The sequence below is a fragment of the Balaenoptera physalus genome, assembly GCF_965194825.1.
Source record: "Balaenoptera physalus genome assembly, chromosome: 7".
NCBI classification, from domain to species: Eukaryota; Metazoa; Chordata; class Mammalia; order Artiodactyla; family Balaenopteridae; genus Balaenoptera; species Balaenoptera physalus.
The window spans coordinates 1,780,615-1,807,755 of NC_138886.1; the positions used below are offsets into that span (position 1 = coordinate 1,780,615).

Below are 27,141 nucleotides of genomic sequence, written 5' to 3' on the forward strand. Positions count from 1 at the left end.
TAGCAACTTCTAGAAAACTGCTCAGAGGACCTCCCCTGGGGTCACGGCCACAGATCCTTCCAGTTGACGGGCCCTTCGCTGGCCTTGGGCAGCAGCGCGTTGATTTTAGAGAACTGTCTGCACCCAAGGAGCCCTGTGTGCACCGACAACGGGGGGGGGGGGGGATGCGCGGTCTGTGGCACTGCCTTTCTCCTGAACGTAGGAGCCCCAGAGCCGGAGACAAGGCCTCTCGCGGTTGGATTGAGCCAGGACGCAGCTGTGCCGGTGAGGTGCTCCCAGCCTGTTTGAGAATTGGCCTGATATGCTGGGCGGTGAGGGCAGCGGTGAGCTGGAGAGCACCTCGCTGGCCCGTCTAGTAAACCTCCGTGACCAGGATGAACAAAACCATTGTGTGTGCAGACAGCTCTTTATAAGTGTTTTCCAGACTGCGCGGGGCTGGGCCAGGTCTCTGAACACTGAAGCGGAACCCGTGAGCTTGATGGGGTCCACGCTGTGGATCTTGTCCCAGGGTGGCGGCCTTCACACGTCTCATGTCACACGTTTGGGTCCGTGTGAAGACTTGGTGTGGGGCTTGGTGTGGTCTTCTTTCTTTCTTTTTTGTTTTTTATATTTATTTATCATCATTTATTTATTTTTATTTGGTTGTGCCGGCTCTTAGTTGCGGCAGGCGGGCTCCTTAGTTGTGGCCTGTGAATTCTTAGTTGCGGCATGCATGTGGGATCTAGCTCCCTGAGCAGGGATTGAACCTGGGCCCCGGCATTGGGAGCGTGGAGTCCTAACCACTGCGCCACCAGGGAGGTCCCTGGTGTTGTTTTCTTCTGTGCAGTCCAGGCCGTGGCCCAGCACCACCGCCCTGTTGAGGGTCACATCTCTGCTTCCCTGTACTTGGAGCTGAGTCCCAACCTTTCTCAGCCCTTCTTGCCCTTGACGTTTTCCAGGCATGCAGGTCGCTTAGTTGGTTGACTGTCCCTTGTCTGGCTTTGCCCGGCGTTCCCTCCTGGTGGCCTTCAGGGCCTGGGTTTCCAGCAGGAATGATGCCGCAGGGATGGTCCCTGGGTTCAGGTGGCGTGCGCTGGCTTCCTCCACTCTGAGGTCACTGCTCTTTGCTTTATGACCGACTAGTGATTGGGGAGTGGCTTCGGTCTCTCGTCGCGCTTTCACCCCAGCGTTGTCATCTGTCGGGAGTTTGTAGCTCTGCTTCTTGTTCTCTGGTGGGTCAGCACTCCTGTGCAGGGGGCTGCTGTCCTCTCCTCTCTCGTGATTTATCCGCGCGGTGATTTGTATCACGATGGCCTCGCGGATTCTTACTTTACTCAGCGGATTGTGATCCGTGGCATTCACGGTTCTCTGGCTTTTGTCCCGGATTTCAGACAAGTTGTGATTTTGAAGAAGAGGAGCATTGGGTACTTGCTCTGCAAAGACCAAGTTTTGTTTAACTTTACATCCGCTAAATGCAGGGGAGCCATGCAGAGAGGTCCGAACGGTGACTCTCTGTGGGACCCCAGTGCCTGGGGTGGCCCACAGCTTGTAGGGCAAGGGGGACTGGCCAGCGCAGAATGTGGGGCAAAGCGCCATCTGTGGGGGGGAAGTGCAGTGAGACTGCACCCCACATGAGCCAAACACTCTTCCTTGGATGACAGACATAAACCGGAAAAGCAGAATTTAAAACCTTTGAAAAGAAAATAAAGGAAAATATTTTTATGACATTGGTGTTGGGATGGATTATTTAAATTACAAAATAGCCAAGTAATAGAAAAGAGTCCTGTATTTAACCATATTAAAATTCACTGTGGTGACAGAGGAACATCATAGATAAAATTAAGTGATAAAAGCTGTACCCATGAAAAAGTATTTGCAACAAATATAAATTGACAAAGGATTGTCACACAGTTGTTTTGTAACCATAATACAAAAAGAATTCCTACAAATCAGTAGGAAAAAGATGAACAACCCAGAGGCAAAACAAGAACAGCTTTTTCACAGAAGAGGAGGTCGGGGCGAGCCCACAGCAGTGGCGGGTGCACCATTGCAGGAAGGCAGAGCAGGCCCAGCGGGGTGGCACAGGTGAGAGGCCCGATGGTACGGGTGGGGTGGGACGTGGCCAGGCGATGGTCAGGTGTGGACAGCGCAGCTTGCGGCCCCTTCCGGGAGGGTGCCGGTGCAAAGAGCATGCAAGTTTGGTTTTTCTGGCATTTTACGTAATAGTGAAAATTGTGGAATCCTAAATAGCTGTTAAAATGAGTGACTGAAATCTGCCCACGGCAGTGTAGAACTATTTGGAAACGTAATTCCGAGTTTGGGGAAAATAACAGGCTGCAACATGATCGGCAGTTTGTTGTCATGAATGTAAATTGAAGACAGCCAGGTCAGCAGTGCACTGTTCATATGATTTATGGGCAGAGACCACATGTGGTAAAGACCCGCACGAGACAGGTCACGGGGCTTGAGGAGGCTGGTTGCCTTGTGGGGAGGCGGGCTTCTGCACGGTGATGCTTTGTTACTGGAAGAAAATGAGATCTGCATCAGAGAAGGCAGGATGTTGATATCCGTGCCATCTGGGTAGAAAGTACATGGGAGCCTGTTCTTTCCGTTTGTGATATTTCATAATCTGAATTGTAAAAAAGAAACATTTCTTAGCAATATAAATGTGCACAGTTACTCAGCTTATAGAAGTTTTCTCTTGAGAATTCGTAGTGCTAGGGCATCGCCGCATAGGACAGAATTCATACGTAGATCCCGGATGCTGTGAATCCCATGTGTGCATGAGATTTCTAAATCATGAAAAATGATTTCTTCTTAGGAGTAAAGTTATTTTAAAATAAGTTATGTTTCTCAATCCTGTTTATTTATTTAGAGGCAAAGTTAAGTCGTCAGTATAGCTACCTCCGATTCAGTCTTGAGTGGTACCTAGGTGTTCTAGAGGTTCCTGTCTGAGGGCGGGCCCACCTCCCCCCACGGAGCCTGCTCGGTACCCAGTGTGGGTGTCTGCGCTGGAATTTTCTGGGTGAGGGGCTGGCATCCTGCAGAGCAGCGTAAAATGGACAGTTGTCCTGCTACAGGTGCAGACAGGCAGCAGAGGAGGACTTGGGCTCTGCACAGCGCCTGAGTTGTGTGATCAGCAGTTCCTGTGCTTCTCTGTGGATAAGCCTGACGTTTCCTGTTGTATGCTCCCCTCCCCCAACCACGGAGATAACCTCACTCGAAGGACGGGGGAAAGGAACTTAGTTAAACGTTAAGTGGCCTTATGCCGCCAGGTCCTTTATAAACTGGAAGGTGATTGTTACTGTTCCTATTGGAGGCCCAGTCTTAAAAGTTCAGGTAATGATTGTATACTTTTTAGATGTTAACAATTAAATTCAGGTCCTGGCGATTTCTCCTGTCTTTTTCTTGAGTGTTTTCTTTCTATAACATTATTTATAATACTTGTTGTGATGTTTAAATCTGTTAATGTTATTACCTTTTTAAATATCACCTCTACCTTTATTTAAATTGTTTTTCAGTTGAAAATTGCATGTATATGTACACACACACACACAAATATATGTGCACACACACACTTATGAAGCAGAATATCTTTCTAATAAATTGTAGTTTTCTTTTTATCTATTAGATATATGCTTGAAAGAGGTAACGTCGATGGCGGACAGTCTGTATAATATTCGGCTTCTGAGAGAATTCTCAAATGAATATCTTAACAAGTGCTTTTATCTCACTCTAGAAGATATGCTGTATGCTCCCTTAGTGTTGAAGGTAATAATGAATTATTAAAAACACATTTTTAAAACGCTGTGTGAATAAGCTCCTCACTGTGTCCTTGATTTCTTGTTTTCCTTTTAGCCAAACGTTATGGTTTTTATTGCCGAGCTCTTCTGGTGGTTTGAGAATGTCAAACCAGACTTTGTTCAGCCCAGGGATGTTCAGGAGCTGAAAGATGGTGAGTGACAAACTTTCCATAAGTGGCAGCTGTTTCCTCTCAGGGAGTCGTGGCCCAGCACTCAGAAGGTGTACTAAGCTGGTTCCTGGTTTTTGTACGACAGTGGTGTTTAAGTGGTTTCTTTTGGGAGGACAGGGCGCTGTCACAGTCTGGGCCCCTGTCTGGTGCGCCGTGGTGGTCGCGCACAGAGCTCCTCCAGACGGTGAGCTCGGGGTTCGTCCTGGCCCCGCGGCGTCAGAATCCAAGGGCGAGCAGGAGACGTTGGAGAGAAGGTTCCAGGTGATTCTGACGAACTTCTGGCAGGAAGTGCTCTGGTGTGTGATGCCAGTCCTCACCCTCCGCAGCTCTGACTTTTTTGCCCCTAAAACAAGGCAGAAAAAAATCTGTTTTACCACAGAGTAAAATGATCTGCCAGCCTTGAGAGTCTACAAAACTTTAAGAAGATGATATGGGAGAATGTTTTCATGTCCTTGTGATTTCTTACAAAGAATATAAAAATTTTAGCCACAGAGGAAAAGATTGATAATTGGCCACATTAAAATGTAGACCTTTTTTTCATTAAAAGATGATGAAAAGAGTAAAAAAAAAAAAAAAAAAAGGAAATCAAGTAGCTACCAGGGGTAGAAGATCCTTGTCGTATACCTACAGCAGATACAGTGTCCAGAACATATCCAAAGATGAAAAAGACAAACCAATAAAAAAAAAAGCAAAAGACTTGAACAGGTGCTTCGTGAAAGCAGGACTCCGGGTGCCTAATAACGTTATGAAAAGGTGCTCAGCCTCATCAGGGATTAAACCAGAAGTGACACACAGAGACACCCCCGCCGTGCCGGCAGAGCAGACGCCCAGACAGGGCCAGGGCTCGGGGCGGTGGCCAAGGCGTGCGCCCCTGCCCCTGAGGACCGCGGCAGCTCCCCCGGGCGGTGCGCGGTCCAGCTCCGGAGTCCGGCTCCTGCTGCCGGCACTGTCCCTGGCACCGTCTTGGGCCAGCGTTCTGGGGAGCAGCCTCAGAGATGGGGTTCCTGTTCAGACTGGAGCTTCGGGCTGGGCCTGATCTCCTCCAGTGACCCCACGGGGGTCTGAGCCGAAGTGGCCACTGAGGTGGTCAGTCACATGCTGGGCTCAGAGGACCGGGTCTCTGCGGCTGAGCAGCCGCCTCCTTGAGGGTTTGGCCGGCAGGCGGCGTGGCGGCCCCCCCCCGCAGGGCCCCGGCGACGAGGCCGCTTGTTAGTCGCCCGGACTGCAGTCCCAGTGCTCGCTCTTCCTCTGTGTCGGCTCTTTTGATCTTAGTACTCACGTCGGTATAATATTTATCGTATTCTCTGCAGAATACACTTGTTGACCTTGAAACCATTTTATTTTTTTGGAGAAGTTCTGGTTTCAGGTAAAAGTTGGGTTTGTAGTGCTTATAAAAACGGATTTTTTTTTAGAGTCTTCTTGCTAATGTTGTAACTGTAAATAATATATTTCTATAAAATTGTTTCTGCAGCTAAATCAGTATCGCACCCCAGAAGCACTCGGCCTCCTGTTCCCATCTCCAACGCCACCAAGCGCAGCTTCCTGGGCAGCCCCGCGGCGGCGAGCCCAGCCGATTCGCAGCCCCCCACCCAGCTGCACCACCTGCACCTCGAAGAGCCTGAGCTCCTGTAAGTCTGTCTGCTCTCGGGACAGGGCCGCCATCCTGCCTCCCTTTTCTTGCTGGTTTTTAGTTCCCGTGGGAATGACCTTTTCTCGGGTGATGGCAAGCCTGTGCGGAGTAGGTAGTGAGAGGGCCCCCTCTGGCCCCTGCTCCCCTGGAGGCGAGCAGGGTAGCCTGAATGAGAACTTGAATTTACTGTGAAAAGTTGAAACCTGTTGTATTACAGGCCATAACCAGAGGTCAGTATGTCCCCTAGCTGCAGTTTGGATGTTTATCCCAAGTTTGAAGTTCTTGGCACATTTTTGGTTCATTTTTATAATAATTAATTTTCCCAAGGAATCTGTGAACTTCTTCCAGGTTGGTGTGAATTCATGATGGTCTCCGTAGCTTCTTACACATTTGTTTTTGAACTTGAAGATTGGTGAGGTAGTGATTTTTCTCTCCCATCCTTTCTCTGTTTAGGGGGAAAGGGCCCTCTGCCTTTAGCCCATCGCCTCCGTTGTTGCCACTGAGACAGAAACAGCAAAAGACAGTGCAGGGAGAGGACCTCCCTGGTAAGAAAGCGCCGTCTCCCCTTGGCCTGCGGTTTCTCATCCCTCTCACTGGGGTTCATTAACATCGTGGCTCTCAAAATAAACGGACTCATCATGATGTAGTAATGTTAGTTGAGAAGACTGTGGCAGAATTTGTTCTGCTTTCTATTGGTGTACCTTAGAATTTATCTTTACAGTGAAAATATTCCTGAGACGTAATGAATCACACGGAGCACACAGAAAATTACCGTTGTCTTGCGGCAAGAGCTTATATACATTGACATCCACTCATTATCTCAGTGGGCGTTGACATCATTTAATTGATATCGACGTGTAATTAACACTGATTATTTTCATGACCGTGATCACTGTTGAATTACGCACTGCCTCTTACCGAAACTGTTAAAAATTGTATTGTGATTATTTGCTTTCCTTAGCAGTTTTGGTGTACTGAGTCATGGTGCATTTCCTTGAGAAATGGTTATTATAGTGAAAGAATTTCAAATGATATAAAATCATTTACTTAATGCTGAACATAAACTGTTTTCTCCAAACTGCAGACCAGCGACACCGATCTAATTCCTTAACCCGAGTTGACGGTCAGCCCCGAGGAGCATCAATAGCATGGACAGAAAAAAAAAACAGGTGACGTGTCCGCGCGTCAAATACATTTCTCCTTGAAGTGTTCGTTAGTCTCAGAGCAGTGCCCCAGATCTGGTGCAGGGACCCCTGGGGCCCACGGTGCCCCTTGGAGGCAGAATTATGTCCGTAACAACGCTGGGATGTCACTGCTTTTCCCATTCTGAGGGCCTCGCGAAGTGTGGGATCACAGCAGGTTGAATCAGATCAGACGCAAGAATCCAACCAGATGTCAGGTCTGCAAAAATGTGAATGATACCACTCTTTACACTCTGCACTTGTCTGTTTGAGAAAATATGGCCACTGCTCATGTGATAGATTTCTCACTGGAAGTTTTAATCATTTTGAAAACATCTTAGCTTGAATTTCTGAAGTGATAAATATTGATGAATAAATAAAAACTCTTTGGGGTCCTCAGCATCTTTAAGGGGAGCTGGGCCAGGGTGTCTGAGAATTGCTGAACTGAAAGGCTCTCTGGTTTTCTTTTGCCCAGGAGAGGGTTTCTTTAAGTCTCCCGTGTGTAAGATTTGGATTCTCTCTTCGTAACGCACGTTCTTGTCACTCACGAGCTTGTGTAGCCTCTCGTGGGGACGTGGCGTGTGCAATGGCTTCTTTCCCCATGTTGCAGGCCTGTGTCTCAGCCAGCGCCCTTTGCTCTCCATCACGCTGTGAGCTGCGACGTGGACCCAGGCTCTGGCGACAGTGTCAGCCTGGCCCGCTCCATCAGCAAGGACAGCTTGGCGTCCAGTGTCATTCATCTGACCCCGCAGAACCAGCCCCAGCCCGCAGCCCTCAGGACCGATGGAAAAAGCCTCCTGAACAATGTCGATATTGAGGACGAGGATGAGGAGCTCCTGGCCATCGTTAGGACGGATGTGGCTCACCAGGGTGCTGACCCCGGCCTGATGGCAAGTGCCAGGTCTCCCCAGAGGCTGGCAGACGCCTTAGAAAGTCAGCCCGACAGTTTCTTCCTGGAGCCACTGATGCCGGCCGTGCTCAGGCCAGCCAAGGAGAAGCAGGCGGTCACCAAGGAGGATGAGTGCGGAGAGGGGCGGCCGAGGGGCTTCACGTCCAGGAGGTCCGGCGAGGGCCACCAGCCTCCTGGGCGGAAGAAGGCGCCCGGCAGTCACGTCAGTCGAGACTTAAATAGGACTTTCACCCCGATCTCCTGTTCAGAGCTTCCCACGGGCTTCGACCCCACGCCCACTGAGGCGGGGCTGCAGGCAGCGGGGGACGCCCGTGGCGGGCCCCCGGCCGGCGGCGCTTTCAGTCTGCCATCTCAGGGACAGCCAGCCGACGGCTTCTTCCTTCACGCGGGCAGAGCTGACGAGGACGGGGAGGGCAGGCTGTCCACGAGCTGTGCGCAGAGCCCCAGCACCCTTGGCCCGGAGGCCTGGGCCATCCTGAGGCAGGACTCTGACTCCGACGTCGCGGACCTGGAAGGAGCCGAGCAGGACTTCGCCGGTGAGGAGCGCCCCGCGGCGGGGGCCGGGTACGGGGGGGAGGAGGAGTCGGCGAAGCTGCAGGCGGACCTGGAAGTGAAGGAGCACGAGGACAAGGACGCCGCCAGTGGCCGCTCCAGCCCGTGTCTCAGCCAGCTCAGCAGCGTCTCCGTGGCCAGCGGGAGCGTGAAGATGACCAGCTTTGCCGAGAGGAAGCTTCACAGGCTCAACAGCTGTGAGACCAAGTCGAGCACGAGCAGCTCCCAGAAGACCACTCCTGACACCTCGGAGAGCTGCCCGGCCCCGCTGACCACGTGGAAGCAGAGGGGCGAGCAGAGCCCGAGCTGGCAGGGCGGCGACCAGGCCAGCCTGCTGGCTTCTGAGCTGGTGCAGCTGCACATGCAGCTGGAGGAGAAGCGCCGGGCCATCGAGGCGCAGAAGAAGAAGGTGGAGGCGCTCTCGGCGCGGCAGCGCCTGAAGCTGGGCAAGGCGGCCTTTCTGCACGTGGTCAGGAGGGGCCGGGCCGACGCCGCCCCCCGGCCGCTGAGAGCGGGGGCCTCGGCGGGAGAGCATTCCCAGCACAACGGGGACGACTTCGACGGTGGCGTGTCCCGCGTGGGAGACTTCCTTGGCAAGGAGGAGGGGAGGGGAGACCTCCTGGGGCCTCCCGACGTGGACGGAGAGGACCTGGCTCTGGTCCAGCAGCATCAATGGAAGGACCCCGCCGCCCTCCCCGAGCTGGAGCGGAGCAAGGCGCTGTCGGCGGTGCTCCTGGAGGCCGTCGAGGGCGTGGACGTGGGTGTGGACGTGGGCGAGTGCGACCTGTCCATCGAGAAGCTGAACGAGACCATCAGCACGCTGCAGCAGGCCATCCTCAGGATCTCCCAGCAGCAGGAGCAGCTGCTGCTCACGTCCCCCGCGGTGCCCACGCCGGGCCCCAGGAGCAACTCCCAGGACCCCAAGGTCAAGGGGGCCGTCCACTTTGTTGAGCCGCTCTCTCCGACCGCACTGGCCGGCCACCGCAAGCCCCCCCGTCTCGGTCCGGGTCGGAATTCCCGTTCGGGAAGACCGACTGAGCTGAAGGTGCCGAAAGAGCGGCCGCAGGGCTCCTCCCGAAGCAAGGCCCTCACACCTGGTGTCGAGGCCGCCCCTCGCTTACGGTCCATCTCCGCCCGGACGCCCTCTGACCCGGGCTGGGACGGGGTCGCCGACCCTGGGAGTGACCCCCACGAGGAGTGCTGCTTCGCCGGTTACAGGCTCCACGATGAGAGCAACCAGCGGACATTTGTCTTGCCCTCCTCCAGGGATGCCAGTGTCACCTCGGAACAGATGAGCTTCAGGGAGGTTCTGGAAGACGGCGTGAGGGGGGCGGGGCTCGGTGCCCTCAGCGGGCCAGGAAACGGGGACGCGCCCCTGGATGGGCCCCCGAGGAGCAAGGCTAGCCTCATCGAGGTGGACCTCTCCGACCTGAAGGCCCCCGATGATGATGGGGGGACGGAAGGCCGCCACAGCTCCGCGGACCTCGCCAGCGAGGGCGACCAGAAGCCGGGGGTCGGCTTCTTCTTCAAGGTAAAGCGCTGGTGGCATCTGTGTCATGTGGTGGGCGGGCACGCCACTCTGGCCTAGTCGCGAGGGTGTCACAGAGAACCTAACCTCTTCTGTGGAGGCTGGGGAGAGGCGCGTGCGGCTTCGGGGCTATGTGGTCTCCGCAAGGACCCACCTCGCCCTAAGCAGCCGGGAGCACCTGCTTGCAGGAGCCTGGCTGGGCACCAGCAGAGCTTGACCTTGGGCCCTGAAACGGGAGTTCTCACTCGTCCTCGTGTGTCACGAAATGTTTTTCTTTTGATGGTTTTCCAACCGTTTAAGAATGAAGAAACACTCGTAGCTCGCAGGCTCTGCAGAACAGGCCACGGGCTGCACTTGGCCTTTTGGCCGAGGTGTGCTTCCCCCTGTTAGAGTGCGGGCGGGTGTAGAAACTTCAGGAAACGTGTTTGTTTCTATCAGCGCCCTTCTTGCAGCGTTTCCTTGAGGAGAGAGCAGTGAGTTGTGAGATCCCTTCTGTCTTGATCGCGGCTCCCTTTGTCCTGGCGCTTAGGAGGCGGCTGACACACCCCGGAGCTGTGAGGGCCGACTTCTCAGGAGACGTGCAGGGCCCTTGCCTGACGTTTGTGCTCTTAAATTGGAAACGGACAAATGACCCATCTGGGTTTTGGCTCCTGTTGTGGAGATACAAGCGCAGTTTTTAAGGCGAATGGAATTCAGTGCCAGCAGGCTAAATGCTTCTCTAAGGGCGCGGTTTGACTCCCGTTTGTATTTTAGCGTCTGTAGAGAGACGCTCGCTCACCCATCAGTTACGAGGAGTAGGAAACGTTTCACGTTCTTGGGGTGCATTGAGGGCCGGGGGCGGCAGTGCTGGGGACCCGCGGGGGTCGTGCCCGGCCGCGCTGTAGGTGGCGTCTGCCCTGCAGGACGAACAGAAGGCGGACGACGAGCTCGCCAGGAAGCGGGCAGCCTTCCTTCTGAAGCAGCAGCGCAAAGCCGAGGAGGCCCGCGTGCGGCGGCGGCAGCTGGAGGTGGAGGTCGAGCTCAGGAGAGACGAGGCACGGTAGGTGGCCTGGGGGCCCGGCAGGCACCGCGCGCAGTCGGCCTGGCCGCCGTGTCTGTCGTCCCCTCCCATGGCGCGGCGCTGGCGTGACCAGGACGTCCTGGCCGCTCCTTTCCGCAGGCGTAAAGCGGAGGAAGACCGGATCCGCAAGGAGGAGGAGAAGGCGCGGCGGGAGCTCATCAAGCAGGAGTACCTGCGGCGGAAGCAGCAGCAGATCCTGGAGGAGCAGGGCCTGGGGAAACCCAAGTCCAGGCCCCGGAAGCCGCGGCCCAAGTCCGTGCATCGGGAGGAGCCCAGCAGCAATTCGGGACCCAAGAGCACCCCCCCACGTGAGCAGGCGGCGCGGGGCCCCCCTCGCGGCCCTGACTCACTCCAGTTCTCCCGGAGCCGCGAGGCTGGGCTGGAGGGCCCCTCCCGTTTCACAGAAGGGAAGGTTGAGACCGAGCGCTGGGTCCTCAGGTGGTGAGAGCCGTGGACACGGGGAGGGTCCCAGCCTGGGGCCCGCGTCCCGCTGGCGTCAGGCCCCCGGCTCTTTCTCCTGCTGCATAGATGGCTGGCGGGCCAAACACGCGTGTCATGAACGCTCGTCTTGTCTTGTCTCTGGCAGCGGATGACCTGAGCCGGGCCCAGTCGGGCTCCAGCCTGTCCTTGGCCTCCGCAACGACCACAGAGCCCGAGAGCGTGCATTCGGGGGGCACGCCTTCCCAGCGGTAAGGGGCCGGGTGCCGTGCAGCGGGACACCATGTGGGCAGTGGTTCTGTCACTGTGATTTTGGTGCAATTTCAGACATCCCGAGCCATGGCAGTAATGTCACAGGAGCTAATTGCCCTTCACCGAGGTTCACCAATTAGTGAAATGTTTCGACATTTTTGTCCTCTGTCCCCTTGTCCTCCCAGCCCTGTATGCGTTTTCGTTTTTAATCACTTATGAGTAAGTTGGTGACATCCTCTTTATCCTTAAACACTTTGGGGCGTACGTTCTCTGAACAAGGACGTTGTCTTGTGTCACCACAGTCATCAAACCAGCGCTGCCGTTAGGTCCCCAGTCCATGCCCGCCGTGGCCGATTGTCAGAGTGTCCTTGAGAGCCCAGGCCCGTGCGGGACCACGGTCGCCCTGAGTCACTGTGTCCCTTCTGTCCGGAACAGGCCCTCACCCTCCTTTGTCCTCCTGGGCCTTGACGCTTCTGCTGAGTATGGGCCAGTTATTTTGTTGCCCGCCCCCCAGTGGGTTTCCCAGGATTAGGTCCAGGCTGTGCGTTTTTGGCGGGGACACCCCAGAGAGGAGGCTGTGTCTTTCTCAGTGCAGCCAGCTGTGTGTGTCACTTTGCCTTGGGTTAAGGTGCTGTTTTCCCACGGGTGCTGGAGGATTTCCCTTTGTGATTAAGGAGTAATTTGGGCGGAGGCCTGGGGACCCTGTCGATGGCACTGAACGTCTGCCCACGGGCCTCAGCAGCCACCTGCACGGGTGGGGCTGGCCTCCTGGTAGGCAGGGTCCCCGCCTGTCTTTTATCATGAGTGTTGTCCTGCCTCTCCACACGTCCGGTGGCTTCTCGTCGCCGGGGCTTTGTGGAGGACACCTCCCAGGGATTCTGGGCTCTGGTTGGAATTTTGTCCGGGCGGTCGGGTACCAGCATTGGATTCAGACTTCGCCTGCACCTGCCTCTCTCGCGTGAGCGTCTGTGTCCCGCTCAGCGGAGACGGCCCTGCAGGGACGCGGCTCAGGCCTGCCAGGGATCGGAGAGTCGTTTGAGACCTGCCGGGGTTTTGGACTCGGCCCGCTCTGCCCATCCTTCCTCCCCGGGGTCCCGTCCCTTGTCTGGCAGCGGTGCAGCTGGCCCAAACCGGGTCCTCTGGTTCCCACGCCATTAGGGCTGAGCGTGAGGGCGAACCTTCCCTGATGAGGTCACTCTGGTGCCCGAGGCGGGTGGTGTCTTTGTGTCTTGCCCCGAGTCTGTCATCGTGTTCTCCGGGGAGCGGACCGGCTGCGCTCCCCGCTGTTGCTGCCAGCCTCCTGCCGCGGCCGATGGCCCTTCATGTGCCGATGGTGCAGCCTGGCCCGTTTCAGGGTGGGATCCCGCCAGCCGGTGCCAGTTGCGGGCGAGAGGAGGCATGCCCGCCGCCCTCCCAGCCCCGCCCCCGTGCCTCTTCCCCAGCAGAGTCGAGTCCCTGGAAGCCTTGCCCATCCTGAGCCGCAACCCCAGCAGGAGCACCGACAGAGACTGGGAGACGGCGTCCGCCGCGTCCTCCCTTGCCTCGGTGGCTGAGTACACAGGTGACGGCCTCGCTCTCTGTGGGGCACGGGCACACGGCCGCGTCCTGGTGGGGGGCGGGGCCCGGGCGCAGTGGGTGACGTGCCCTTATGTCTGCACAGCTCACGGCTCACTATGGCGTCTTGGGCACTTTGGAACCTTAGGCTTTTAAAAATTACTGTTTCTTGGTTTCTTTTTTTTTTTTTTTTTGAATCAAAGAAACCAAAATTAGAAAGGGAATAAATTATTACTTACTTTAGTCTTTTCCTTACTTTATTTAAAATCTGTAACTTAGAGTTCTGTCATAGATTTGAAGTGGCTATTACTTACCATTTTCAAAAAATTAATGAACATCCCTAATTCAGCCTAGCTGCTGCTTGCTTCTACAAAATTGGTGCCTTTCTTTTGTGTGTGTGTGTGTGTGTATATGCTGTAAATATTAATTTTGCAAATCTTGGCCTGCTTTTCATAGGTCCCAAGCTGTTTAAGGAGCCTAGCAGCAAATCAAACAAACCGATTATTCACAATGCTATATCCCATTGCTGTCTGGCCGGAAAGGTGAATGAACCTCACAAGAATTCAATATTAGAGGCAAGTATCAAATTTCACCTCCAGTTTTTTATGTAGGATAAGGGTGTTTATAAATGAGGGTTCTTTCTAGAGGAGAGCATCCCGATTGTTGACACGTGAGGCTGCCATCCTGCATGTGTGTGACTCGTGTGTGAGGACACACAGGACACTCGTGTCCCAGGCCCTTGCGGTTGGGACGGCTCCGCGGAAGAGCGGGATTTCAGACCAGCGAGACGGAGGGGGCTGCACTGGGGTCGGGGCTGGGGGTCCAGGGCAGGCCCTCCGGGGTGGGGCACGGGAAGTGGGTGAGATTTCTTGAGTTAGTTTGGTGTTGAGGGTAGGGTGTCTGCGGGGGTCGGAGGAGGTGTTGGATGGAGACAGGAGGGACCCCAGCTCTGAGCTGGGGCCACTGGAGAAGTGGGAGTTTGGGGCAAAATGCTGGTCGTTTCTGTCCCGTTGGGTCGACTTGTTTGCTCCCCGGGGGCAGCAGCCCTCGGTCACTAATGGTGAGTGGTGGTGGCCTCAGCAGGTAGAAGATGTGGAAGGAGGGTCCAGGTCAGGACTGCGTGCCGTGACCTGACTGACGCTCCGGCTAGGGGCACTGTGCGGGGCGCGGGGCTCCTCTCCACTCACGTGTCACCAGGCTGCTCCAGCCTCTGGGCTGGTCCAGGAGCAGACGCAAAGGCCTGGCTGTGGAGCCGGCGGTCCCAGGCACGAGGCAGCCCTGCGACAGAGCGGTCGCATGAGAAACACTGGCGGCCGGCGGGTCTGCTCGGCTGTGCTGTCACAGCATGAGGACAGCCACGGACTGACCAGAGGGCGGCTCGGCCCCCAAGAACCTGTTTACAAAAGTGGGTGGTGCTGATTCTGGCCGCGGTCTGGAAAGAGTGAAAGGGGAGCAGGGTGCGGGCCCGAGGGTGGCTGCAGTGGTCAGTAGGCTGGCCGGTCAGGGGGTCTTACTCGAAGGTGTCATTTGAGCAGAGGCCTGGAGCGGGGAGGGTGCCCCGCAGATCTGGGGAGGCGCACGGGCTCCAGGTGGGACTGATCCCCAGGTTGGGGCTGGAGCCGGGGAGCTGGGGGTCAGAGGTCACGGGGCAGCTCCAGTCGGGCCTCTGTGGGCCGAAGGGACCCGGCTTTGCCTTGGGTGAGAGGGTGAATGCCGCTGTGGGCAGAGTACGGCCGTGAGCCACGGCCTCCTGAGCGCCACGTTGGCTGCCGGCCGGGACAGGCGTGAGCCGCGTGAAGGTGGAGGCGGGGCCGTGATCAGCCCGCGGAGGGCGGGGCCCAGAGGCCTGGATGTGTCTTTGCGTCTCTAGTTCTGTTCACGTTTAAACAGTTTTTATGTCGTTGAAATCAGTATTATACTTGCAGCTTTAAATTTTGCTTTTTCTTCTTAATTTTATAAATGTATTGGTTTATTAATTTATTTTAAAAAAATAACAAGCCTATTAGATTCTGAAAAGAATAGTATCCATTTGTGAAAAATTATAGTTTTCTAAAACAAAAACAGGGTGAGAAGAGTGGCATTGTTTTACATCATACGAATCTTTTTAGCTCCTGGCTACGTAGAAGACAGCTGGGTGTGACCCGCTTCCGAGTCCATCTGTTACAGACCACGTGCCCCGTGGCCACTGGACAATGGCAGTGTACCCTGAGGGGCGGATGAAGAGGCAGATAACGTCTCGGGATACTGTGGGAGGGGTCTCTCCGTAGTAAGCAGAGACCCGGAGAGGGTGTCAGGAACCCTGGCCCATGCTCAGAGAGCTGCAGGGGTAGAAAACGAAACTAGACATTTTCAAGCACGAGGAGAATCTGTTTTAAAATGTTTTCGTATTAGTGTTTTCTTAAAGTTGAGAACACGGTACGGCAGACGCTGTAACAAGTACTGACGGTCGTGCCTGCTTCAGGTTCTTTTGCGGCAGCGTTATCGAGAGATCACCCACGCAGCGTGAGATCCCCCTTCAGTGCTAGCTCAGGGCTGTTCGGTCTGTTCCCTGGGGGTGCGGCCATCACCAGTTGATCCCAGCACCTGCCCCCCGCAGAAGGCTCCTGTACTGAGGCCGCTCGCCGTGCTCGTCCCCCAGCCCCCGGCCCCACAGGCCTGCGGTCCCCTCTGTGTGTTTGCCTCTTCTGGACACTTCCCGTGCAGGGACTCACACCTGGGGCGGCTTCTTTCGCTCCGCGTGGTGTTGCCGAGGCTCCTCCGAGTTGCAGCAAGTGTGGCGCTTCCTTCCTTTTTACGACTGAACAGCTTCCCGTTGTACGTCTAGACCGTTTTGTTTATCCTTTCATCTGTTGATGGACATTTGGATTGTTTCTACTTTTGACTGTTATGAATGTAAAAGTTTGTGCGCAGGTTTTACGTGGATGCGTGTTTTAACTTCTCTTGAGTATCTAACTGAGAGAAGAATGGCTGGGTCGTGTGGTAACTCTGTGTGACATTCTGAACCACTGGCCGACTGAGTGGCCAACACAGAGGCTGTGTCACCTTCCCTCCACCGGCGGAAAATGAGCGCTTGCTTCTTCGCACCAGCACCTGCGCTTGTTATTGTCTGTCTGACTCTAGCTTAGTGGGCATGAGGTGCTACCCCCTTGTGGCTATTTTTTTTTTTTTTTAATATTTATGTGTTTGGTTGTGCTGGGTCGTAGTTGCGGCATGCATGTGGAATCTAGTTCCCTCCCTGACCAGGGATCGAACCCAGGCCCCTTGCATTGGGAGTGCAGAGTCTTAGGCACTGTGCCACCAGGGAAGTAACCCCCATTGTGGTTTGTTTTTTTTTTTTTAATGGAACTTTGTCTTTTTTTTTTTTTTTTTAGTTTATTTATTTTATTTACTTATTTTTTGGCTGCATTGGGTCTTCATTGCTGCACACGGGCTTTCTCTAGTTGTGGGGAGCAGGGGCTACTCTTCGTTGTGGTGCACAGGCTTCTCACTGTGGTGGTTTCTCTTGTTGCAGAGCACGGGCTCTGGGTGCACGGGCTTCAGCAGTTGTGGCATGTGGGCTCAGTAGTTGTGGCGCACGGGCTTAGTTGCTCCAAGGCATGTGGGATCTTCCCAGACCAGGGCTGAAACCCGTGTCCCCTGCATTGGCAGGCAGATTCTTAACCACTGCGCCACCAGGGAAGTCCCCCATTGTGGTTTTGATTGGTATTTCCCTGATGGCTAATGATGTTGAACGTCTTTTCATGTGATTTTTCACTTCATGTTAAAAGCATTTTTTTCCTTGGATACCTGGACTGAAGTAAAACCTCAATGGTAGATCGTGCTCCACTGAACGGCTAACCCATAGCTTTGTGTCCTAGAAAGCTTGCCCCGGGGTGGGCGGTCAGCTGGCCGCGGGCCTCCTGGTCAGGACGGTGGATGCTGCGGTGTGACTGCGGGAGGGACTCACGTTCCCTGTCTCTTCTCCTTCACTCCCTCCACACAGGAGCTGGAGAAGTGTGACGCGAATCACTACATCATACTGTTTCGTGACGCTGGCTGCCAGTTCAGGGCACTTTATTGCTACTATCCCGACACTGAAGAAATCTACAAACTGACTGGCACGGGGCCAAAGAGCATCACCAAGAAGATGATCGACAAACTGTATAAATACAGCTCAGACCGAAAACAGTTCAACCTGATCCCGGCCAAAACCATGTCCGTCAGTGTGGACGCGCTCACCATTCATAACCACTTGTGGCAGCCCAAGCGGCCCTCGGTGCCAAAGAAGACGCAGACTCGGAAATGACCCCGGTGCGGCGGGAGCCTGAGGACGCGCCGGCCGGCTCGATATTTATTATTTTCCTCCTTTTGGGTACGAAGCGTGCAAAGTCACAGACCTTTTTCAAAGAGGCTTCTAGACAACACGAGAAAACCCTCCCTTAGGTCCCAGCACACAGGACGGCAGGTGGAGCCGGAGTGAGGACTCAGCCCCGTTCCCAGCGGCTCGCGGCCGCCGTGGTCACCGCTGCGCGGAGGCTCCCAGACGAGGGGTGCGTGCCCAGGAGCTCCAGGCAGCGGATTCCTTTTACTTGAAGTTCTCCTTCGGTATAAATTAAAAGTGATTTCCTTTGCTTTCTTGCCTCTCAACTCACCCCCTTTTGCACATGACCTGACACCCCTCTTGTTGGCCAGCTGTAATCTCGCGAGATTATAGGACTGAGACTCGATCTTGGGTCAGGGTTTTTGAATGTCTGTAGGAAAGGAGCTCGTGTTGGGGAAATCGTTTTCATTTGAGAAATTGTATATTTATTGATTGTGTCTACTGCCAACGTTTATATCCAATTCTAAGATTTCTGAAAAAAATTCTTGTTCCTTGCTGCTCAGAAAAAGTTTACTGAAAATACCAGTTCACTAAAAGCACTGAAATCTGCAAAGTCTGTCTTCTGCTAAAATAACGTTTACAAGTACGGAGGGGTTCTCGCCGACATGCAATCATGAGGATGGTGAATGGTACTCTTGCTGGTGCTTGCCTAGTTGAAAATAGGAAGCTGAGCCAATTACAGCCCTCGTTCATTACGTTTGGGATAGTGCGCTAATGATTTGTTCACTTTAATAAAGACAGAGTTTGGTAAAGTAGAATCTTTTTCACTCTGAGCATGTTTCTCTTACGCTGACAGTTCTTTTAGTGTTTTTATCATGTCATCACTCACCCGTCCTGATTCTTGCTTCTGGAAGAGCAGTAAGCGTGCGGTTCTCGGTTTAGATTGACCATTTTGTTGTGTCGCCTACTTAAAGACAATTATAAAGGGGTTATTTGCAGCTGTCTCGGAACTCCATGTCAGCGGAATGCTCTGGGTTCTCTCCACGGTGGTCCTGACAGTCACTAGTGCTTCTCCGGACCAGACGTTCCCGCCCGGCCTCCACACGGCACCGGAAGTCTGCCGACACCTGTGCAACTGACCAGCTGACCCGACTGCCGGAAGATTCTGGAGTCACATGTGTTAGTTTTGCACGTATTTTCTTGGGAGTGTTACTTGAATCTATCTCAAACTGCAGAAAAAAGCTAAAGATCAGTGGAGAGAAACAGTTAAGACAAGTATACTGGTCATTGTAGATGAAAAGGTGAGGGGGACCGTGTCCGTGAGGGTGGAGGGAACGTGGTGCAGAAACGGCAGGGCCTTGCCCTCTCCCGGTTGGGTTTGTATATATCGGTAGCCAGCAGCTCTGTCTGTAAATAGGTAACGAAGCTGTGCGGTTTCTCCAGTGCTGAGTATTAAACAGTCCTGAGTGAACTTTCCTGTTACCGTGCCGTTCACACGTGTGCTTTATTTCTCACTGTATGTTTGATATGATATTATTATATTTATTTTGAGAAAGCACTACAGTGTAATAAAGTAATTGACTGACTTGCTTTGGATGGTCACGTTTGCCTGAGGCTGTCCTGACTCGCTCTGCTGGCCAGTGTGCCCAGCTCCTTGCTGCAGAGAAACTTCACGTGGTTTCTAGTTAACTAGCGTCCCTTTTATTAGAGAATCACATCCTTCTTCTAGAGAAGGGACGCCTTCCAACTTCTTCCTTTATGCGCTCAAGACGTGTGACAACGTCTCTGTCATTTTATAACACAGTCCTGTTGAAGTCAGCGGAATGTGATTGTTTTCAGTGAAGATTTAGAGGCACTCCCGGCCCAGTGCTGGAAATCTCGTTCCTTCCAAAGTTCTGGGTAAACCCTGGGTTTTCTGATGCAGTCAGTCAGCCTGTGGAGCGTTGTGAAGGTGGTTCACATGTGGAGCGTTGTGCCCTTGGTTAAGCCAGTGAGGACCGGTGGCAGCCGCGCCACCCCGGCCAGTGCTCGGGACGTGGGGACGGATGCCCCCCTCGGGCCCCCTGTGCTCGGGGACGTGGGGACGGATGCCCCCCTCGGGCCCCCTGTGCTTGGGACGTGGGGACGGATGCCCCCCTCGGGCCCCCTGTGCGTCGCAGGGAGTTTCAGACGCAGGATTCCCTTTCGTGGTGGAGGTTTCCGTCCTCTCTGGCTTTGGTGGTGGTAAAGTCATGAATTGCCTTGTAGGTCTGTCTGTAACTGTTTCGCCTTCCAGGGCACCTGCGTATTTGTGTCGTGTTCTTACGGTGGAGGGTTGTACGTCTTTCCTTGCTTCTCAGCACTCTGACCAGCCACCTGTCTACCCATTTAGCATTTAACTTGGTGAAGAAAGTGTTGCCCGAACAGTTGAGCCCACGATGAGGCTCACGTGTGAGTCCTTGGTGGTGAGCTGGGGTCCCAGGAGCCCAAATAAAACTGCGGTGAGCGAGCCCCATATTTTACAGACATATGTGCAGATGTATTAACTTATCCCCACACACGTGTGCGTGAGTGTGCGTACGTGGCGGGGGGGGTTGGACGCTCGCACACACCAGAGGCGGACTGTCTTTCCCGTGTGTCCTTTGACTTGACTTTGCACGTCACTGCAGAGCAGTGTCTGATCAGGCTGTTTGGACCCAAACTATGTTCTTTGCTCTGGCAAATTGAAAAATAGAATAATTCCAAAGTTATGTCTAGGTTATGCTTTTTTTGTGTGTGTTGTCTTCTTTTACTTATTATTTATTTTTGGCTGCACTGCGCAGCTTGTGGGATCTTAGTTCCCCGACCAGAGATTGAGCATGCGCCCCCTGCAGTGGAAGCATGGAATCCTAACCACTGGACCGCCATGGAAATCCCTAGGTTATACTTTTATTTCTTGAAACTGTTGTTCTTACTTGGGGGGAAAAGTACCTGAAATAAAATTTCCTGTTAAGATGAACTTGGACAGCCTTTCCTAACTGGTGCTGACCTACTCTGTGAAACGCGGTTTGGCCTTTGAGAAGCGGGAGTGAGCGGCTTTCGGCAGCCCCCCCTCCCAGTTCGTGGCCCTCGTTTCTGGTGGGGGCTCTGCGTGTGGGGAGGATGGGCTGTGCTTCTGCGTCACGGTCACGGCCAAGTCCGCCAGCGTTGGCGGGGAGCAGAACGCGTCCGGGTGGCATCCCGCCAGGCCGTCTCTTGCAGGGGTTGGGGGCACCTTGCTGTGGTCTGGAGCCTTCTCCGGGCTGTCCCTGACGGCATCTCCGTGCGAGGGCCCGAGCTGTGGGGACCGTTAGAGATCTCGGGGGCAGAACTTGCCCTGGGAAGAAGCAAGGCTGCTCTGTCTCCCTGCCCCTCCCTGTGCTCATCTAGGAGGGGGTGATCTCCACTCCTTACCTTGTTCTCTGTTCTTTAGAAAGAGCAGTGATTTCCTAAATAGCAAGGAAAAGCCACTTACAGTGGGAATGAATAATTGAACAAAGCGTAGTAAAAATTATAGCCTGAACTCCACGTCGTCAAGCCCGGATGTAATTTGTGAAAGATTTGTTTCACGGGAACCCTTTCTTGGCAGTGAGAATTTGGGGTCGCCGCTGGTGCAAAGAAATAGCGACAGCATAAAAACCGACTTTCCCATAAAAGTGAAGTCTAGGCTGGTGCCATTATGAAGGTCAGAAGCTAGCAATCTTGGCCTTGGAGTCACGTCTCTGGGCCTGTGTTTTCATTTGGTGACTGACTGTCTGGAACTGGGAACTCTGAGGTACCTTTACTCTGGGCCTCGGCTGCGCACACGCTCCACGTTTACAGTTTGAAATGCTGTGTGATGTGATGGGTTAAATCGACAAGCCTGCAGCTCCAAGGACCAGGCATTGAGATGGGGGCTCAGATGGCCTTGGACCATGCGTGCTCTTTGCTAATCCAGGTCAGGATCCTGTGATGGGAGTTTCTGAGCATCCAGAAGGCGTCAACAGCACTGCTAGGCAGGCTGAAGCATCAGGACTTGAATTTAAAGCGTTTGCTTGTTTTTTTTTTAAAGCAGTTATTTTCAGTTGAACTGATAAACCTCTCTAGTCTCCATTTTTGCAAGAAACAATTTGGTTTTTTGCCCTTTTAATTCTAGGTGGTGAGTTTTTTGTTGTTTTCATCACAGTACAACCCTTGCTCTTTTTTTAAAATTGAAGTAGAACGCACCTACAGAAAAGCAAACGGATCCCAAGTACAGAGCTTGATAAAATTTGACCAAGTGTTTATTCTCATTTTTTAAATGAGTGGTTCTCAGTATTTGTCACCAAAGTTCTCCCTAGAGTTTTTTGCTTCTAAAGTATGTTTATTAATGGTTACTTTGTCCGGTTTTCGTAGTAGGCGTGGAACTGCCGCTAGGAGTCGATCAGCTGGAGAAGCATCGTTGCAAGCCACTGTTTGCGGGGTGGAAAACACGTTGTTATCTTTGTGTTATTTCTTCACATCGGACTCTTGTTCAGCTCGCGAGCGCCCTGTGTTTTACGGGTGCTAAGATTCCTCATCCAAGGAGTGCTTGCTGCGCCAGAGGGGCAGCCCTCCCGGGCGGGATCCACGGGAGTCAGGCATTAGGTGTCACCTGCTTAGGACGACGTGGCTGCTTTGGGAGGGTGTGCGTGAGGGGGAGGGTCAGGGGGGAGATGACCAGCCAGGTGAGGGCACGTGGGGCGGGCACGGGGCTTCTTGGGGGCAGCAGGGGCGTCTCCCTTTATTTGTTCTCGGCCCTCGGACCATGTTGCCGGCACCAGCTGGACATTTGGTGAAAGTTGGTTAAACTTGCTGCCGGGTTGGAGCTGGGGGACACCAAGCCCTTGCTCTTGCACCTGGAAGTGGAATGATCTCGCGGGACGTTTGCATCACAAATCCCGGGGACCCATGGGGCGTAGGGTGGGGCCCAGAGCCCAGTGACGGGGATGTGGAGGCCACTGCCCGGTCACACGTGGATTGGGGAACGGGGCGGGGCCCGTCTCACCTGGAGCCCTGCTCACCGTCCGGTGCCAGGTGTGGTCCCATGGGAAGGGCAGGAGTGGACGGCCACCCTGAAGTCGGGCAGGATCATCTGTTAGAGACAGACCTACGGGTGATTTGGGTGCTGGGACCGGGGCGTCTGGTCTGGCTTTCTGAGTGCCCAGGCCCTTGCGTACACGCTGGCGCTGCAGATCTCGTTCTAGAAGCCCCGGGGAGGTGGCACCTCAGTTGCATAGAGCTAGGTACAGGGGGAAGGCCTCGCCCTGGAACTTGGGGCAGGGGGAAGGGGGTTTCACGCAGGGCGGGCAGCCCTCGGTGAGGGCAACACCCCGCCCCTGCCAGGCCTCCTGCTGCCCGGAACCCACCCTGCCCAAAGGCGGCGCCCTTGAGGAAACACTGGGTCGTGCTTCCTACTTGGAGACGCTTTCCTTGGACTAGAAATGGATCAAATGAACAAACAAGCCCTGCTTTCCGGACAATTCTGTTTTATGTTACTTTTGTTTATTTATAAAATAACGTACTCCTTGAAAGCATCAAATGTGGTAAACAGTTGAGAATCACACCAGGGGAAGCTGAAGGCTGCCTGCCCCCGGTGCCAGTGCCCAGGGGGTCACCGCTGTCCACGCTTCCAGACCCTCCCGGGCATCCGCAGACTCGGACGTCACACACACGCGGGGCAGGTGGCGTCAGCAAGCGGCCCCTGGGTGCCCTGTCCTCGTGGAGCCTCTGAGACGGGTGACTAGGAGGACCTGTGTTTGCTGGTCTAAGATGTCCTTAATTTTAAGATGTGCCACTATTTTGTGCCACCAAGAAGGGGAAGTGCTGCCATGGAGACTATGCCGTGTCGTTGATCAGGAGATGCCCCCACCTCAGAGATGTTCAGGTGTGTGTGGGGGCGGGGCAGAGGGCACATCTCAGGCACGAGGAGGCTCAGGTAGGGGTGCTGTGCAAGGACACACAGTAGAGTGACGCATAAAACTGGGTTTCTCTGCATCAAAACCCGGCCAAAGACGCAGGGACAGAAAATCATGGTCCAGTTCCTGCTGGTGAATATAAAATACTAAAATGAACGCAGACTGAGACATTATGCTCAGCAGTGTTTGAATGGGAATAAAGATTCAACGTGAGAAAGTGTAATTTACGTTGAGTGTAAGAGGGAAACCACGTAAAAAAAAGTTGATGACGTTCAATATGTATTATTCACGATGAAAAATGTTGCCAGTAGAATTCTCGTAATTTGGTAATACCCTCCAGAGACCTCCAGCGAGCCCCACACTTAACTGGGGACACTTGCAGTGTTTCACTGTTAAGTCAGGGTGGAGGCCAGTTTGCCTGTGGTCACAGTGAGTAAGTAGCCAGGGCTTTCCTGGACGTCTGAGCCGTTGTACTAAGACGGGGAAACAGGAGGTTTAAAGGTAGGAAAAGAAAAGCCCAAACCGTCTTTATTGGCAGAGATATGAAAGTCCTCCTAGAAAAGCACAGGAACAGGTGGTGAGTGTTAGAAGTGCAGCGACCAGCGTGCAAACTGAAGCGTTTCCAGACCCGCTCGTGACCAGCACGTGCACCGAGCAGGGCGGTCACGGGAAGTGAAGCCCACTGCTGACCCCCCGAACAGCCGCTTACGGTCATTTAGGGCGTCCCGGAGGTGTGACTAAGCCCGAGGTTCAAAGTCACCAGGAGCCGACCCCTCGCACCGGGTCTGCAGATGGGCCGCCACCCCACACACAATCCCCAGAGGACTCTCCATGGGGTGTCATCTGCTGATTCGGGGTTTGGCTCTGGGGACCCAGGACAAGGAGCCCTGACTCGGGTGCCTGCCGTCGCCCTGTCATGTGGGCTTGGGAGGGGCTGGGCCCCAGCGGGTGAGCAGGGCCACGTGCCTCCACACGGGGTGCAGTCCCGCTGGGGGTGGCGTGGCGGGGAGTCCGTCCTGCGCGACTGAGCCCACGAGCCCTGGGGTCTCAGAGCAGGTCGGGGGGTGCGGGGCTCTGCTCGAGCCGGCACGGTGGGTGCACGGCGGGCTCACGCGGAAGCCCACGGCTGTCCTGCTGGTGTCACTGGGTGTCCCCTGACATGAGGGTGAGGCATCTTCTCAGATGTCTACAGAGCAAATTCATGCTTCCCTTTCTGGGAGATTCCTGGTCATTTCCTTTGCCCACTTTCAATTGGGCTTCTTTAACTGGGTGGTTCTTTTTCTTATGGATTCATAGAAGATTTTTAAATAATCTAGACAGGATTCTTTCATTATGGGAGCAGCATATATGCCAAAGCGTGGCCTTTTTTTTTTTTTTTTTTTTTACTGTTGGTGTTTGGAATATAACCCCTTCTCTTAGTGTTATTTATTTATTTATTTATTTTTGGCTGCGTTGAGTCTTCGTTGCCATGTGTGGGCTTTCTCTAGTTGCAGCGAGCAGGGGCTACTCTTCATTGCTGTGCGCGGGCTTCTCATTGCGGTGGCTTCTCTCGTTGCGGAGCACGGGCTGTAGGTGCGCGGGCTTCAGTAGTAGTGGCAGGTGGGCTCAGTAGTTGTGGCGCACGGGCTTAGTTGCTCTGCGGCATGTGGGATCCTCCCAGACCAGGGCTCGAACCCGTGTGCCCTGCATTGGCAGGTGGATTCTTAACCACTGCACCACCAGGGAAGCCCCTCTTAGTGTTTTTAATTGGCGTTTCCCTGGTTACAGATGAGTAGAGCATATTTCCATCTCTTTGTTGGTCTTTTTGATTTTCTTCTTTTGTGAAATGCCTCAAGTTGTTTGCCTATTTTCCTGCTGGGTCGTCTGTCTTTTTCTAAACAATATACAGAAGATAAGTTTTTGAAGCATATGTATGTTATCTTCTGTATGTTATCTTACCCGTTCAGCGCTTCTTCTCTCTTTTCGGTGTTGTGATGAGCAGCGTTTCTAAAGACTTATTTGGTTCCCCGTCCAGCCTCAGTGAGGACCCAGGCTCAGCACCAGCTCTTGGGGGAGGCCCTGGGGGAGGAGTTCCCCTGGGAAGACCCCCGAACCCCGCTGTGCAGCAGGGCAGCCGGGAAGCAGCCACAGGTATTGCCTCAGAGCCAAGGTGGGCATTGAGCTCCCCATGGCCCCACTCCGTCCGGACTCTTCGAGCTGCTGGCCTGAAGGGCCAGCCCCAAGATGGTCAGGAGGAGGGGCTGTGGCAGATGCCCAGAGCGAGTGTGGAGCCCCTGACGTCTCGGGGGCTGTGGCCCGGGTCCCTGGGACGGTGGGGGGCAGCAGGAAGGCGGCCTGGCTGAGCTGTCCTCCCCAGCACGACCCCAGAGGGACCCTGGAGGTGTGGTGCTTGGCTTTGAGGACCCCCGCCTCGGGGCCAGGTTCCCTGAACACCCTCCAGGACCCTCCCCCCTGACGAGGAGCCGCTCTGAGGTGACAGGGGTCCCAGCCAGAGAAGGGACCTGGAGGGGCCGGGGGGGGTCTCCCTGCAGGTGACCAGGGCCAGGGTGGAGGTCCGCTGTGAGCCCGCGTTGTTAGCTTGGGCCTCAGTCACGCGGAACTTGGGGGAGTCTGGTGTGGAGTAGCCTTTGGTAGAGGTGCTTTTTCTATCCAAGACTCATCTCGCACCCCTCGCCCCCCGTACCACAATCTCCTAAAGGATGAGACTCAAGCCTGAGGGTCCCCTCCCTGGTGGGGCCCACAGTGGGACCGGGTACGGTCTGCGGCCTCAGAGCCCCAAGCCTGCCTGGGGATGGCGGGGAGGCAGGTCTCAGCCCACGGCGTGATGCTGCACCTGCTGCCCAAGTCCCCGTGAGAGGGGACAGGCCCTGGGGTGACAGGGACCCCGCAGCCAGCCCAGGCAGGGGTCTTAGAGTGCCACGACGAGACCCTCAGGGGTGGACATGGGCTCCCTGCACTGCCCCCCCATTCCACATGCTCACACCGCGTCCCCAGTGCAAACCTCGTGCCCCTGAACCTCCACCTCCTGGCTGCCCGGCCCCCGAGGCTGCCCAGGTGCCCAAGAGGAGGGCGAGGCAGAGTCCTGACCGAGGCCCCTCCCTGAAGGACGGACGGTCTGCTGCTTCTCCATCTTCCAGGCAGCGGCCTGAGTTCAGGACCTGGGAGAGAAGCTGTCTGGCCTTGACAGGCGGGGCCTCGGGCCTGCTGGGAACTCACAGCCACAGTCAGGTCCCTGATGGAGGCCGGGCCACCAGGAAGGGTGTCTCCCTGGAGAGAGGAAGGTGCAGCCAAGCCTGGCCCACACTTCCAGGTCCAGCGGGCCGCGTGGAGCCTGCAGTGACGTGCCAGGCTGGGGGCCAGGAGGTCCCCCTGCTGCAGAAGGGCTGCAGAGGGTGTGGGTCAGTGCCATGTGCCCCCCCCCGCCCCCCCAGGCAGGCCCTTGAGGGTACCTGGAGGTGCCCATGCAGGGTGCCCGGGGCATGGAGGACCTGATGGTCATTGCCAGCTCTGCGCTCTGTGACCAGGGCCGTGGGACGTGCTGCAGACTGTCTCGGACAGTCCCGCCTGGAGGGCCTGCTCTGGGCATCCCTGAGTTCCCCGAGACCACCGTGCTAGGCCCCCAAGCTCCTGCTGATATCACTGAGGACGAAGGTGGCTCTGGCCGCCCCTGGGGGCCTGGAATGCCGGAGGTGCTCCCCCAGCCCCTGCCCCTGGAGGCCCCAGCCGAGCCCCGCAAGCCCCAGGTGGGCGGGGCTGCCTTCAGGGCGGGCGGACTAAGGTCCTGGACGGCAGACCCCGGCCTGCACACCTGTCGGGGGACCCCGGGACGCGGCCCTGCCCAGGACGCAGGAAGCCGTAGCTCTCCAATCTCA

General features: G+C 54.9%; 1 protein-coding gene across 9 annotated transcripts in view; it reads left to right on the plus strand.

Moving 5' to 3' along the window:
- The window catches only part of CAMSAP1 (calmodulin regulated spectrin associated protein 1), a 55,995-nt gene extending 37,820 nt beyond the window's left edge, over positions 1-18,175 (plus strand). For 6 of the 9 annotated variants that reach the window (XM_082469323.1, XM_082469325.1, XM_082469326.1 and 3 more), the window contains 12 exons: positions 3,611-3,750; positions 3,838-3,934; positions 5,424-5,580; positions 6,036-6,127; positions 6,667-6,751; positions 7,374-9,756; positions 10,656-10,792; positions 10,913-11,121; positions 11,400-11,502; positions 12,946-13,064; positions 13,514-13,632; positions 17,040-18,175. In XM_082469323.1, the coding sequence (XP_082325449.1) occupies positions 3,611-3,750; positions 3,838-3,934; positions 5,424-5,580; positions 6,036-6,127; positions 6,667-6,751; positions 7,374-9,756; positions 10,656-10,792; positions 10,913-11,121; positions 11,400-11,502; positions 12,946-13,064; positions 13,514-13,632; positions 17,040-17,342 (3,944 nt within the window). In that variant the 3' untranslated portion in view covers positions 17,343-18,175. The remainder of the gene's footprint in view (positions 1-3,610; positions 3,751-3,837; positions 3,935-5,423; positions 5,581-6,035; positions 6,128-6,666; positions 6,752-7,373; positions 9,757-10,655; positions 10,793-10,912; positions 11,122-11,399; positions 11,503-12,945; positions 13,065-13,513; positions 13,633-17,039) is intronic. The other 3 variants (XM_082469324.1, XM_082469327.1, XM_082469329.1) reach the window with 1 other exon arrangement.
- The last annotated feature ends 8,966 nt before the right edge of the window (positions 18,176-27,141 follow it).